This window comes from Etheostoma cragini, chromosome 19 (assembly GCF_013103735.1).
Source record: "Etheostoma cragini isolate CJK2018 chromosome 19, CSU_Ecrag_1.0, whole genome shotgun sequence".
NCBI lineage: Eukaryota > Metazoa > Chordata > Actinopteri > Perciformes > Percidae > Etheostoma > Etheostoma cragini.
Genome location: NC_048425.1, coordinates 17,736,507 through 17,750,916, shown reverse-complemented (window position 1 = coordinate 17,750,916; position 14,410 = coordinate 17,736,507). Strand labels below are relative to the sequence as shown.

The window sequence follows — 14,410 nt, the reverse complement described above, 5'->3', positions numbered from 1 at the left end:
ACACACACACACACACACACACACACACACACACACACACACACACACACACACACACACGGGATAGTGTCTGTCTGTACTGTCAATCACAACAGCTGTATTCTGGGAAGAGGGCAGGACCCCCTCCTTTCTCCAACCTGGCTAAGCAGTTTTGCTCTGACAACAACAACGGAGCCGCAGGGTCTCGAGTTCTCTCCGAGACCCGACATGATCCACACACACACACACAAACACACACACACACACACTTCACCCAGGAAAACCCCCTTTGTTCTGAGCTCCGGGAAAGTGTGAATACCTCGCAGTGAAAACATCCCTCTGGTGTGTGCGTGGGTGTGGATCTGTCTCTACACACACACACACACACACGCACGCACACACACACACACACACACAGTTTTTTTTTAGAGGACTTTAAACACCTGCTAATCCACCAAATGTGGGTCAAAATTCATTTTAGCTGAAAACTTTGAGTGGTTTTGTGTCCATTTGTGGCTTGGAAATGCAATCTTTATCTGGCGACTCTGCTTGTGGAACTAATCCTACATTTCCCATGAACCCCACGTGGTGATTTGTCTTATAACAGCAGGCAACAAGGCTAAGGTGCGGCATCGATTACGAGCTACGCTAACACAGAAGAAATTAAAGTAAAAGCGAAGACGTGGCTAGTGGAGAATCTGATAGGCTGGAAAACTTAAAATTATACTAGCCACGTTGGCTGGTTATAACTGGTTATAACATATAACATCCAGAGATCACACTCCTACTACTAGAATCAAAATCCTACTCCTACCGCCAGTTACTCCAACCATTTCTCTGGCGTGATTTCATTTATACTGTTTATTGATTCCCAGAGGGGAAATCACAAAATTCCCCCCCCATACAAAAGCTGGATTAGATCCATGTGGGCCTGTCATCAGTCAGCGTCCTGTGTGTTATTTACACTCGGAAAGGGGGTAAGAATGGTTTTGATTGGATGGATCACTGCATGGGGTGAACACAAGGTCAATCAGTGCCTTTTCCTGTGTGCTGATTCATAACAGCCTTAAACCCAAGATTACACACGCCCACACACACACACACACACACACACACACACACACTTAGACATGTCTCGTGTGTGTGAGTGGGCTGCCAGTGGACCAACGCCCTGAGTGGTTGGGAGACGAGACGAGACACCTTATTCTATTGTATTAAAAGAGGTAAATCCTAATAGAGCCAACTATCTAGGAACTCCTCTCGATTCTTCAGTTTTCCGGTTTTTGTACAAAACAAAACGCAGTCGTCCACCAAAAGGCCGGTTCAGAAAGTTGTGTTTTGGTTAGAGTAAAGCTGCAGGGCCAGATCAGCTGATGGCATGTCATCTCCAGTACACACGCTAACATCCAGCCCATATTAAATGTCCAGGTACAAATACCTTTCCTGTTTCTATTGCTCGAAGCTTTAGCTGTACTGTCCTTTTCTGTCCCCCCCCCCCCACCTGTGTAACATCCTGCTGATGTAGCATACAGATGCATGACAAGCGTTTAATGAGCCAGCCGCCCAATCATTTTGGCTGAGCGCTTTCTGTGCTTCTGGGAAACTTAACTGCATCGTGAGCGGAGAGTTACAGTAAGATGGTGGTTGTTGTTAATTGAGGTTGGTTTATGGTCTGGCATCGTCATGGATACTGCCTCCAGTGAGCCACCAAAACACAGCGGGGCACTGCTGTCAAGCATTCATTTGGGCAATAGACGCATGATTACATAACCGCACACACACACACACACACACACACACACACACACACACACACACACACACACAGGTTTATCAATGAAAACATCTAATGAATATCAGCTGAAAAACGGGTTTTAGTGTGTGTCTATAGTCTACAGCTGGAGCAATCAGTGGGTTAAATCACATCATGGATAATTATTTAATTTTAGGGACGCATGATATATCTGCAATCATGTATGTATCAGCCGTTATTAGTTATTGTTTTTCACATGGGCCAATGAGCAAAACTCGCCCAGTGTTTACATGCAAGGATTATTTCCATCTAGCTGCCATTGTGTGTGTGTCAGGTCAGTGTTGTTGTGTGTGTGTGTGTGTGTGTGTGTGTGTGTGTGTGTGTATGTCAGAGTAATGCCTGGAGGATGCCGTGTCCAATCCCTCAACACCACTCATGTTGAACCGCCATCCAGACGGCAGGGATCACAGAAGTACCGTATTTTCCAGACTATAAGTCGCTCCGGAGCCTTAGTCGCAAAAATGCGCCAGGAAGAGGAAGAAAAAGTGAGTATGAAGTTAGCATTAATGCTATAGCTGTGGACGTAGCAGCGAGTCGGAGACATTTTGAGTAACTTCCTGTATCCGTGTCCCGGGTCCACGCCTCTTTGGGACACCAGCGGCACGTCCTGAGTGGACTGATTCCAACTGGAGTGAACGTGAACAAGGACTATGAATGATTCTTGCGCCCGCTAGTCACCAAGGTAAGTACTGGCGCCATTCTTCAACAAGCCACATGTCTCCAGAATATTCTGACACTAACTTGGTACTTTTCAGACGGGCCCATCAGGACAAAATTAACTTAATGTGAGAGGTGTTTCTGTCTCAGGACTAGGGCTGCACAAATTGACAAAAAAAAAAAAAAAAGAAAAGTTATAAAACACGACAAAGACGTTTAAAAAATGTTGAAACAAGTGACCGTAAAATATGCAATGCGAAAGGTAATAAATTAAAATACACGTGGGCAATTTCTGATACTACTGTTAATACGCAGATTAGAGTGTACTGCATATATTATATACAATTGAGTTGCATATTAAGGATGAAATTATGGATGAAAATAAACGGTTATTATTTATACTTCATGTTCTAGCATTAAACATACATGTACTTAATGCTTAACTTTACCTACATTTTATGGGGGATTGATATTAATGCATATCTTTAGACTAGGGATCGCGCTATGTGGACGTTTTTAGTGCCGATGCCTTTTTCCCATCAGCCTTAGCCCTTGATTGATACGGGCGGCTGATTGTCTTGAGCCGATATTTAGAGCCGTGACTGCTTTTTAACCCTGTGTTCAGAACCTGCTCTCCTCTGCTTTAAAAATGAATACAACTAAAACACAGATCAGTGTCCCTTCTGCTATCATCTTCCACTCATATCAGCCAAAGGATGTGTGCACAGTGCATCATATGGATGAAAATATTGGCACACGTAGGATTAAAAACGCAAATATCACTATGTCACTACAGCAGACATTTTCATTTTCAGTCGCCATAGCTCTACGATGCACAAAGACCAGATGTACTGGCGCGTGAGAAGCTGTGATGCTTCATGCGACATTGGCAGTCCGAAATTGGAGGAGAGAGGGAGAGTTGTGAACACATCAGAAGACGGGCGATGCTGCATTAGTTTATGATGAAAGACAAGACGTCTTGCTCTCTCTCCTCATTTCTCCGCTCTGTAATTTTGAGGTTTGAGAGTTTTCTTCTTCCCGTTGGACGCGCAGCGCCAACATCACAGAGCGGCGCTCGCTGCCATTGAACAGTAAAGGTGGTGTGCCGTGCAAGCAGATGTTTGCCTGACCGCAAATACACATCTGTAAAACCCTGATCTGAAGTAAGAGTGGAAGGGGGGGGGGGATATAAGGAAAGAGGAGGGAATGGTCTGGGAGAAAGAGGAGAGGCCCGTCAATAGCAAGTTAAAGACAGATAGCGCAGAGCCATGATGATCCCCTTTGGTATCTCTTTTAAAAAGATAATTAGAGGGTGCTGAGTTAAAAACCACAGGCCAACTGAAGGGAGATGGGTATAGGGGAGAAGAGGAACTGTATAGGAGCTCCAGCTCCAGGAAGAGAGGACGTGGTTTCCTTGATGGGGCTGGAACCGGTAGCAGCCTGGGTGTGAGAAGAGAGTTCAACTTCCATAACCTCAGTAATTAAAACCCTTCTGTACAATGTGACAGACCTTCTTAACTCAGGCTGTTATTACCATACATATATTATATATCCCCCATATTTAAATCTCTCTGCTCACAAGGTCCAGTGTAAATAATTTGAGATGCCATGGAGATGACGACAGCGCTCCGCGGTTATGGAGGCTTGAATGTCTCCGCGGCCTGCAAAGTCCTCCTCAAACATGTCCTCCTGCTTCAGCTTCACATTAAAAGCACTTGACTGTCCAAACGCCCGTTGACTTTTATTGTGAATTAGTCACAGGAAGTGCAACGCGTTTGTCAGTGAGTCTACAGAACAAGACAACATGCATGTATAGGTACTGAGCATGTGTGTGTGTAATTCAGGACTGTGTGTAATAACAACAGAGTGTAAATCTTAATTTCTCCTTGTGGGACTAATAAAGGATGCATTATTATTATTATATTTAGTATTACTTAAACACGGCGGTTTTGTTCAGGACCCCTCGCCCCCCCATTTGTCGCTAGCAATGATGACGCAGTGATTAGGGACGATTCTCTCCGACCAATCAGCAGCCTGCAGGTTTTCAAAGTTGCAAATTGAGCAAGTACCGGTAAACGGAAAAACGCCACAACTGGTTATGGAGGGAGTCCGGGCGCCGTTCATCTGCGTGTGTGTGTGTGTGTGTGTGTATTGTACTAAGCCCTAAATGACAGTGGCTAGACAGGCAGAGCCAAACACAAGTCAGAACATAACAAAAAAAAAACCACGGAAATTACACATGAACGCATTACGTGCTCCCGAGTGCGTCCATTTGTCCAGACCCCAGGCCCTTCCTCTGTTGTTGGAACCTGACAGACCCCCTACTGTGTTAACCCCCCACCACCACTTAGCTTCAACGCAGCTTTGGTCATGTAAGCCTAGAAGCTTTCTCCAAGACAGATAGACTAACACGCTAACAAGCTAACAGGCCCATCCTGTTCCAACTCTAAGTCTGTTAAAGACCGGCCTGGGGGAGGCTCATCAGAAAGGATCCCACCTAAAAGACCCATCACGACTAAACAGAACTGGTAGTTCTACATTTCGAGGCCGGAGTCCAAAGGTAAATGCTTGGTGGGTGGATGATGATGGTGGTTAGATCAGTGTCCCATTTTGCGTTAATCCAGGTTTTCAGAATTATGCTCGAGCTAGGCCAGAGACACCCCTCCTTACCCTGCGTGTTTCCAGAGGAATATTGACACAGGGGGGGGGGGGGGACACATTAAAGTCCCTGTTCCCCCCGGAGCCGGCCAGCTTACTGACTGGCCGGCTTTTGGAGGGACCGAGGGAGAGATTCCAAACTCCCTTCTCCACTTGTGGGATCCGCCTTCCCCTCCACCGCCAGAGAGGAGGGGCTCGCACGTGAAAGCTTTTAAACTTCAATCATCATTGGGACGAACAGACCCCCAACTCTAAAGCAGAACCAAATGGGCCAAGTGGGCCAACACGGTGACAGCATGTACCCATTTGGCCCACATCACACACACCCCAATTAATTGCTCCTCGACTCAGGGTTTCCGTGAGGAAAGCTGCAATAATAATGGCAATAAACACTTAAACACTTGGCCATTTTTGCCCCCAAAACATGGCACCCCATAAGTGGGAGAGCTTTTGAGTGTGGACTCGCTGAATGGGATCCTTGACTTGCCAAAGCAGCTTGCTGTGTTTCCAACACCAGCTCAAGTCAAAGGGGCCTAGAATAGCAAGTCAGGGTCCAATAGACCAGTAGGGCAAGTCAGGATCTAATAGACCAGTAGGGCCAGTCAGGAGCTAACAGACCAGTAAGGTAAGTCAGGATCTAATAGATCCGTAGGTCAAGTCAGGGTCCAATAAACCAGTAGGGCAGGTCAGGGTCCATTAAACCAGAAGAGCAAGTCTGGGTCTAATAGACCAGTAGGCTACATTCATCGGCCTTGTTAGAAGAGAAGCATTGATCGGCTACGAGTAACACACACACACACACACACACACAAAACTACAACGTCAAGGCCTCAGTCCTTACTAGGCAACCACTACCACCCCTCTAAACCAAAAAACAGATTAGAGCACTAACAAATGGCTTTTGCTCTGAAAGTGATTCTTTTGATTCCTGTAAATGTACCTGTGAGAAAACGAGTTGTGAAACTGGCTAAATTAGCTGGGGTTCCCTTCTATTACATTCCTGCATATTGGTTGTCATAAACTCACATTGGTTAAATCCTCATCCACATCCAAAACCAACACCCAATCTGCTACATTCCCGTGTGCCGCTGAGATGTGATTACACGCCCTCCCCACAATGGATGTCTGTCAGAAGCTCACCAAATGCCAGGCAGAGGAGCGCGGCCGGGCGACCCGATACCCTGCAGCTGCTAGACCAGGTCCTGTTATTGTAGGACTCCATTCACTGCTAGAGACATGGAGGAGCATTGTGTTGTCATTCCAGGATCATGTTAGGAAACCTCTGGCTGTGGTGTGGGGTCAATGTTGACCTGGACTTTGTAAAATGTGATAGATAGGATTTTTAAGGCTGATATTGATACAAAGATTTGGTTATTTAAAAATCTGATATGTCGGCCAATATATATTTTCCCCCAAAAAATCCAGAAAAGCATAACAAAACATAAACAGATTTCCCTAACATTAGTTATTTGTGAGTTCTTACTAAAATGATCTATTTTTTAATCAGCCGTTATATCGGTCAGACTCTAATATGTGACTAAGCGTTAATGTTAATATGACTGTTGAGATGGATGGACTACGACCTGATGAGGGAAAATGAAATAAAAAATGTCATATAATTAGCATTGAAGTCAGCCTAAAAGTTTAATCCCAGGTCAGACTGAGTTAGACTGACTCACACCACAAAAGGATCAAGCCCCCCCCCCCACCCCCGCCATGTTGGCACACACTAAAGTCACATTTGATCACGCTAGATTGACTTTTTGGAGAAAGTGGGGTCTCTGCTTGTTTGTGTGTGCTGTGCGGTTCTGGCAAAATTGTAGATCTGTTTATTGGACTAGGACAATGCACTTTAATCAACATTTCTGGAAATGTGTCATATTATTAGTAAAGATAAATCACCATGTTCGTAAAAAACAACAACATTGATGATAGGCTTACTGGCCTGTATGGTAGCCATCAGTCAAGCTTATTACAAGTTTTTACCATTATGGACAGTACTTTTAACAACCCTACTGAACCATTATTTTGTGTTTTAGTGAAGCGTGCAACATAATCCTGGATGTGGTGTTGATATATTTGGATCTGTTGTCTAGCAACAATGAGGTAATAAAAACCAGATATGTTTTTAAGGTCACAATGCTAGAATTAAATTACAGAAAGCTATGTCAGAAAGCTGAAATGATAAAATATTACCTAGAACTAATATAAGCACCAGCAACATGCTTTTAAAGGGAGTTGCTCCGCAATATATGATAATGGAGTAGGTCAGGATACAAGATTATTATAAGAAAACATTACTTTTCCCTTTGGGGGTCAGTGAAAGTAAAGGGGAGTTTTTTTTCATCCATTCGTTTACTAGCCTGCAATTTCAACCTTGCACACAATTTACTGACTTGTATGTGATTTAAAGGATGATAACTTTGAGATCCATGATATATTATGAGCACACATAGCAGGTCGTCTGTGTGACATCCTCATCATCATCACCTCTCTCCTTCCCTCGCTGCCTGTCAGCTGCTAATGCAGAACCAGAAAAGCCAAGATGTTATAAATGTGGTGATATTCTGTCCAATATACGAGCGACCGTCTCAACCATGTGACGTGTGTTTACAGTGTTCGGTGCGTCTGACAAAGTGTGAAGGCAAACCCGACCCAATGAAAAATGTGACAACGTTGAAACTTCAGCCCTCAGTGCTACATGCAATGCACAGTTAAGAAAACAAGGACTCAACTCCTGAAGACAACTGTTCCTACTTTACATTTCTGAGGCGTACATTGGTGCCGAAAGGCCACATTAAATGACCAGAAGATTGAATGGAGTTCGGCGTGAAGTTCATACTGCATACAGGCGTCTTGATACCGACCACAACCCTAATGACAATGTCACGAGCCAACTGTCTCTCCACAGAGACTCCCTCCCATTGTGGTAGAGAAACTGTTTGTTTATCTAGAAACCCTTTAAAACTGAAAAGGAGTTTGGTTAATTACTTCATGTGACAGGGACAATTCATATTAGCTCATGCCAGAGTTAGCCAGAATTTATTTTGATGTGTAGTCACCCCTAGCTCTTCAGATTTCTGAAGTAAAAAAGGGACAACTTGCTGACAAAATGTCATGGGGAGTCGCGTGGATGGGCTCCAGAGTTCCATCCGACTCGAGCAACGCGCTCTCTTTCGTAGTCTACACTGTCACTCCCCCATGTGAGTCGAGTGTAGATTTGAGTCACGCATGCGTCACTTTGCGACAAGTAGCCTGCGAGATGCTAACAAGAGACTTCTAAAATGTCAACACAGTAAAAATGGAATTGCTTAACAATGTTGGTTCACTGCTAGCTACAAGTTAGCATCAAACACAACAAAGGTTGTCAGTTGAATGGTGTTTTGAGCTAACGTTAGCATCCATCAATCATAGACAGCTAAAGCATTTTTTAGGTGTATGTATGAGAAGATAACATAGGCCAAAGCTAATTGTTGCTAACTAAAATGCTAGTTACCATTAGTAATTAAACCTACACAGCTAAATGGAAGTTGAAACTGCCTAACGAGCTTCTCCTAACAATACTGTGCAACAGCAAGTCGCGTGCTTTTGACACAACCGTTAGCCTATTTTTATAAAAATGTCTGCCATACCGTGAGATACAAGGTAACGGAGTCTTTTATACATTGTTGTGTTTCTTTAGAAATAAACCGGAAAATAGAATCTTTAAACACATCAGATGTAAAGTTATTCGCTGTCAAAGTGACGTCAAAATGAATGGGAGTCAATGGGATGCTAACTGCAGGTGATGGCTTTGATGCAATAAAATGGCGCCATAGGACGCAAGCTACACGCGCAACGCGTGACATGCAATACACAGCTCAGGCAACAGGGGGCAGCAGTTGATATTCTGATTAAAATGGCAACTGAAGAGGTGTGCATCCTATTGCTTATTCTTCGCTGAACGTACAGTCTAGCCAACAGTGAAAGAGTGACGACTGTGAAGGCTACTTAACTTTATGAACATGCCAATAGCAAATAAAGCAAGTAACAGCATGTAGCATACAACCTCGGGAAGCAAATTAAGTCAAATTAAACACAGGTATTTCGAAAAGTGGTGTGTATGTCACTCATCTAGCTTACCCTCACCCTCTTTATCTCCCCCGCTCCCTAAAACTTAAACTGAAATGTAGTATTTATACGTTATGCTAGGAAATAACGTTCCCACAGAAGCACTAATCGACCATAGGGATACCCAACCAGCCATTATCGACCACTCGCTTTCCATAGGTGGGAATACAAGGTTCAAATGGTCACTGCCAACTCTTACTGGGACGTTAGATGCTAGCGGCTAAATACGCTGATTTAGTAGCTTCGTTTTGGAATATGGACATTTGGCAACGCTACGTAAGAAACAGAGTAACGTTAGGCTAATAAAGTCACTGACACGCGCTAAATGAAAGCACACGGCACAGTGGTTGTGTGGAGAGAAAACCCCGCCCCAGGTGGAGCCACTCACCCCTGCTGGAAGAGAAGAGAACAGGGTCGCTCCTCATCGTGAAGTCCAACTCATCTAACCCGCCCGACAACGCTCAGCAGCGGGCGCGAGGCTAGGCGAGCCGCTACCCGGGACCAGTAAAATCCACACACACACAGAGAGACAGAGCCACTTTGACTCGTTAGTGCCTTCAATTTCCACCTCCACTTATTCTTTCCCCTCGAGCCACTGAACCGTCTCTCTATTCCTTTCAAACTTTTCTCCGGATCTCCTCCTCCCTTTCCCTTTTCTCCTCCTCCCTTCCAGTTCTTCAAAAGTCTCTCTATCCCTCTCGCTCTCTCTCCCGCTAGCTGCCTGCATGGACACCAATGCTGCATTTAAAGACCTTCGGAAATAAAACAACCCTGCCTGGATTATGGATTTATCACTTTATCACAGGTTGACAAGCGGAATTAAAACGATTTGGTTTGATTAAGTCTTTATAATAACAAACCTAAGTTATATAGCTAAACTGATAAAATTCTGTTAAGGTGCCCTGCCACACGTATTTCATGACTTTGCGGTAATGTCTGAAGTTCTACCATGGACTCTGTAATTTAGTTGCATTGGTTACATTGTTTCAAGCCATTCTAGAATGGTATAGAAAGCCTGCAAGAAGACTCAGCTCCATTTGGGCAAATTCTCATCAAGGAGGTAAGTCTCTCTTCTCGAAGCGTAGCTTTTTGACTTGAACTAGCTGTTTAGGTTTAATTATTAATATTTACTGGCACTTAGTAGCATTAATTAGCCTGTGCCTTTGTTAATGTTAACTAGCATGTTAGTTAGCATTAATTAGCCTGTGCCTATGTTAATGTTAACTGGCATGTTAGTTAGCATTAATTAGTATGTGCCTAGGTTAATGTTAACTAGCATGTTAGTTAGCAGTAATTAGCCTGTGCCTGTGTTAATGTTAACTAGCATGTCAGTTAGCAGTAATTAGCTTATGCCTATGTTAATGTTAACTAGCATGTTAGTTAGCAGTAATTAGCCAGTGCCCGTTATCTCCTAACATATACCTACCTCTCGGTCTCTGCTGATTGGGAATGATTGAGATTTCTCTTGCACAGCTACCAGAAGACTTACAGCTTTTAGACAGGTTGCCCTCGTCACATCTACGTCTTCAAGGTCAGTCGGAGGCTGTTCAGTAACGCTTAGCATCACCGGGAAAGAGCTTCTAATAGACTCCACTGGTCTCCGTCCAGAGCAACGGGATCTGTTGGTCCAATTTCTTAAACTGTCTATGGTTCTCATTGATATTCAACCAGCTAAGCTGCATGAGTCTGACTGGCCAACAGCTAGCCAATGAGAGCCTGGCTATCAGCCCCCATGAAAAGTAATGAGCTCAAGCAACATGACGTCAGCCTGACCAGCTGTTGTGATTGGTCTGATTTCTCCTCTTATTTCTTTTCAGTGACTAGAGCTGACAGAGACACCTTTAAATACAAATACATCGGCTAAATTATTAGTGCAAGGAGGCTTTTGTTTTTTGAAATGTTATTTTTTTCATGTTTTATTACTATATCAAGTGGTAGCAATAGGCAGAGCCTACCGTCAAACTAATGTAGTTTAGGGTGAAGACAGTTAGCACAATTAGCTATAATTACCTGAGTGCACCTGAAGGCAGCTTTTTCCTCCTCTTTTGTTCTCCTCCTCCTCCTCTCTGTCTTCATGGATAGTCTATCTCCATTTGTTTATGCTCATTTTGCAAAATATAATTCATATTAACATATAATTAGGACTTTTAAAGGGCTTTTGCCTTCATTCAAACCCATTTTTTTCATGTCCCAGAGAGCCTGTTCACAGAGATATTTAGATATTGTAAGCCCTATAAACAAACTGCACTAACTGTACTGTCGCGGGAGTTTGGTCTATCGAGAAGAATTCTAACCCAGAAACTTTTAAAAGTCCTTCACGTTGGTCTTAACCAGCTGTAGTCACACTTTGGACACGCATACAGGAGAGATGAAAGAAACAACAAAAGCGAGTAGGAGGGCTAGCTTTCCTAATCACACCCAATTACCATAAGCTGCGGATTCCCAGCACCCCCGGGGACAGGAGCCAGTCGGAGTTCAATATCCCATCTGCCACCAAGGGAGGAGCAGAGGGAAGCTGAGACTGATGGAGGGATCAGCGGAGAGAGGGAATAACGTCCTGGCTCACCTTTCACTTCCACCAGTGGAGAAGAACCACAGCCTGGCGGTGGTTTCCCTCAAGGATAATCACCATTATGTTCCTGGAACTGACCTCCTCCTGTGTGTGTGTGTGTGTGTGTGTGTGTGTGTGTGTGTGTAGTTTATGACATTCTGTTTTGCTAGCAATGTATTCATTATGCATTTTCTGTGGTATGTACAGCACAGTTAAAAAGGCTCCATAGAGCTCCATAGATCCTTATTTAGGCTCATTGTTCCACAACGTGCCTGCAAGTACCTCCGTTGTCGTAGCAACGCGTCATGACAACCGACAATAATGGAGGACTTCGTAGCGATACTTTAGCTCCTTGCTTTACAAATTCGCCCTGGAATTCAAAGACGGGCCTTGACAGCGATTTGTGACCGCCATGGGCCGAGGACACATTCAAGAAGAAAGGGAATTATCTCGCATGATTTAACGGTTATTATAATCTTTTGCTGGGTTGCGATGACAACATCAGTAGCGTCAAGTAAAACACCGTCAGGGTGAACAGACGTCCCGGTTTGACCGGGGCCGTCCCTATTTTCCCGACAAAAAGCCTATCGGGACCCGCTCCCAGCACCTGACATAACCGGTTCTTATCTCTAGACCAGCGCTACGATGGTGCCGAGTTGGAACCTGTATTCTTGGTCCAGAGCCAGGTTTATTTGTGTGGAAAAGCAAAGACCCGGTTCAACATTTGGCACTGACTCCGAACCAGCACCAGAACTGCCTCGGTGGAAAAGACCCATGTGTGGCGCTAGGCGTTCTGTTGCATCAACTTAAAAGGTGCCTGTAGGATAGTGAAGATCCAGGACTTAGCCAACGAACTTCTCAGTCCCTCGCCACTTTTCTGCTAAAGCGCTGTCTCATAAGCCCCTCCCCCTACAAGAGGGAATGAATATCTGTGCATGAACAGTGACTGACACGCAGTTAGACCTTCACAGTGAGTGAAAGTCCTTTGTTTTGTATTTCCTCTGTGCGCATGATGTCGGTATGGATGAATATTCATTTGGCATTTGGGCGTGACATGAAGTCGCCAAAGCTGCGCCACATTTAGAGTCAAATGTAATTGATTAAGGGAAATTTGGTGTACGATGTGTGTCTCAGCACTACCTCACGTTGATGACCTGTTGATTCAAAAGTAAACCCAGCTTCAAGACAAATGTGCATTGGGTTCTGGCCCTGGCAGGCTAGCAAAGGGGGGCGCAAGGATCGTGGTCGAGGACGATCGCTTCGGCCCTCCAGATTTGACCTCCACTAAAATTGACTTTGAAAAGGATAGGCCTAGAAAAGCGCCAGCCATGTTGGTTGTATTGCACTGCTAGGCGGTATGCGAGCCAGAGGACCCTGCAGCCTGCTAATCCTGGTGGGAGGACTCCTGCCTGAGCTCTGAAACTCTTATCAGGGAGGGATATGATGATGGAGAGGGAGTGTGTTGCGACATGATGAGCAATGAAAGACTGGATACATTGCAGAGAAAACGCATGTGTTGGAAGTCTGTGTGTGTGTGTGTGTGTGTGTGAGAGAGGGATCACAGTGAAATCTCATACTGGATAGATGTTTGGCTCTGTTGTGTTAAAGTCAACAGTGACATCACCATTTGGCTCCCTGCCTTGGGTTGAAATGGAATAGAGATTAAGATAACTTGTAATAATAACTAATAACTTGGACCCTCCCGTCCCCAGCGAGCCGTCAGCCTGTCATGTTATTCAGATACCCCGCCGAGAAAACTACTGCCCGGAGCTAATTTGAATTAATAATACTGTAACACATGGTGCTTTATCTACATATCCAACATGCTTGAACATATTTTCTATCCTGTCTCCCTCTCCGTCCGAACAGGGGCATTATGGCCTTTGTAGTCTCTTATAGCCGGACCTTCTTCCACAGCGATGTCAGAACTCACGATATCTTTGACCAAGTACTTTGATATTGCGAAGATTTGAATGCTCAACAACTGGTGCTTTAACAAATTATCAGTGCAGGTGGTTACCAACCCTGCCTTTACCTTTGCATTTAACCCTAAATTGGACACTGCTGCTAGGGTCAGTCCAGCAACTCTCTGTTAGCTTGCGAGCTGGAAAAACCAAATGGTGGTCCGGCCAATCACATCGTGTATAGAGTCGGTGGGCGGGGTCAACATAAGGACGGCAGAGTTGCGACGGTTCCGCGTGAATTCCCTGCTACTTGAAAACAAAGAAGATTGTCTTTCCAATCGGCTTTGGTCGTGACTTTGGAAGACTTGGAGTTAAGCACTGAGGTCATTCTTAAGAAAAGAAGATGGATGGATGGATGGGAATTTCAAAAACAACCGTTTGCTCCGCCCCTCGGATTGAGCCCTGCCAACGGTGAGTTCCCAGACCCAAAATCTTGATGATGTGGGTCTGGCTGGTCAGGCTAAAAGAGTATTTGTCTCAAGGACAAAAAGCCATTCACCTACCAAGGGCTAGATGGCAAAGCAATGCATTGTGGGATAGCTAATACATCAAAGGCACTACCACCTGAACCTCATCAGTGTCAGTGGACTTACTTTCCCGGATCAAGGGCATCAGTGTGTGTCTGAGCAGCAACACAAAAAGGAGATGAAAAGGCGTGACTGTATGTGTGTGTGTGTG

At 44.6% G+C, this 14,410-nt stretch overlaps 1 protein-coding gene across 6 annotated transcripts in view; it reads right to left on the bottom strand.

The window, feature by feature from the left end:
* The window catches only part of afap1 (actin filament associated protein 1), a 69,001-nt gene that overhangs the window by 38,942 nt on the left and 15,649 nt on the right, over positions 1 to 14,410 (bottom strand). For 2 of the 6 annotated variants that reach the window (XM_034856303.1, XM_034856304.1), the window contains exon 1: positions 9,606 to 9,895. The exons of 1 other annotated variant lie outside the window; for it this stretch is intronic. In XM_034856303.1, the coding sequence (XP_034712194.1) occupies positions 9,606 to 9,642 (37 nt within the window). In that variant the 5' untranslated portion in view covers positions 9,643 to 9,895. Of the gene's footprint in view, positions 1 to 9,605; positions 9,899 to 14,410 lie in introns of those variants that run through there. 3 more of the 6 variants (XM_034856300.1, XM_034856298.1, XM_034856301.1) reach the window with 3 other exon arrangements.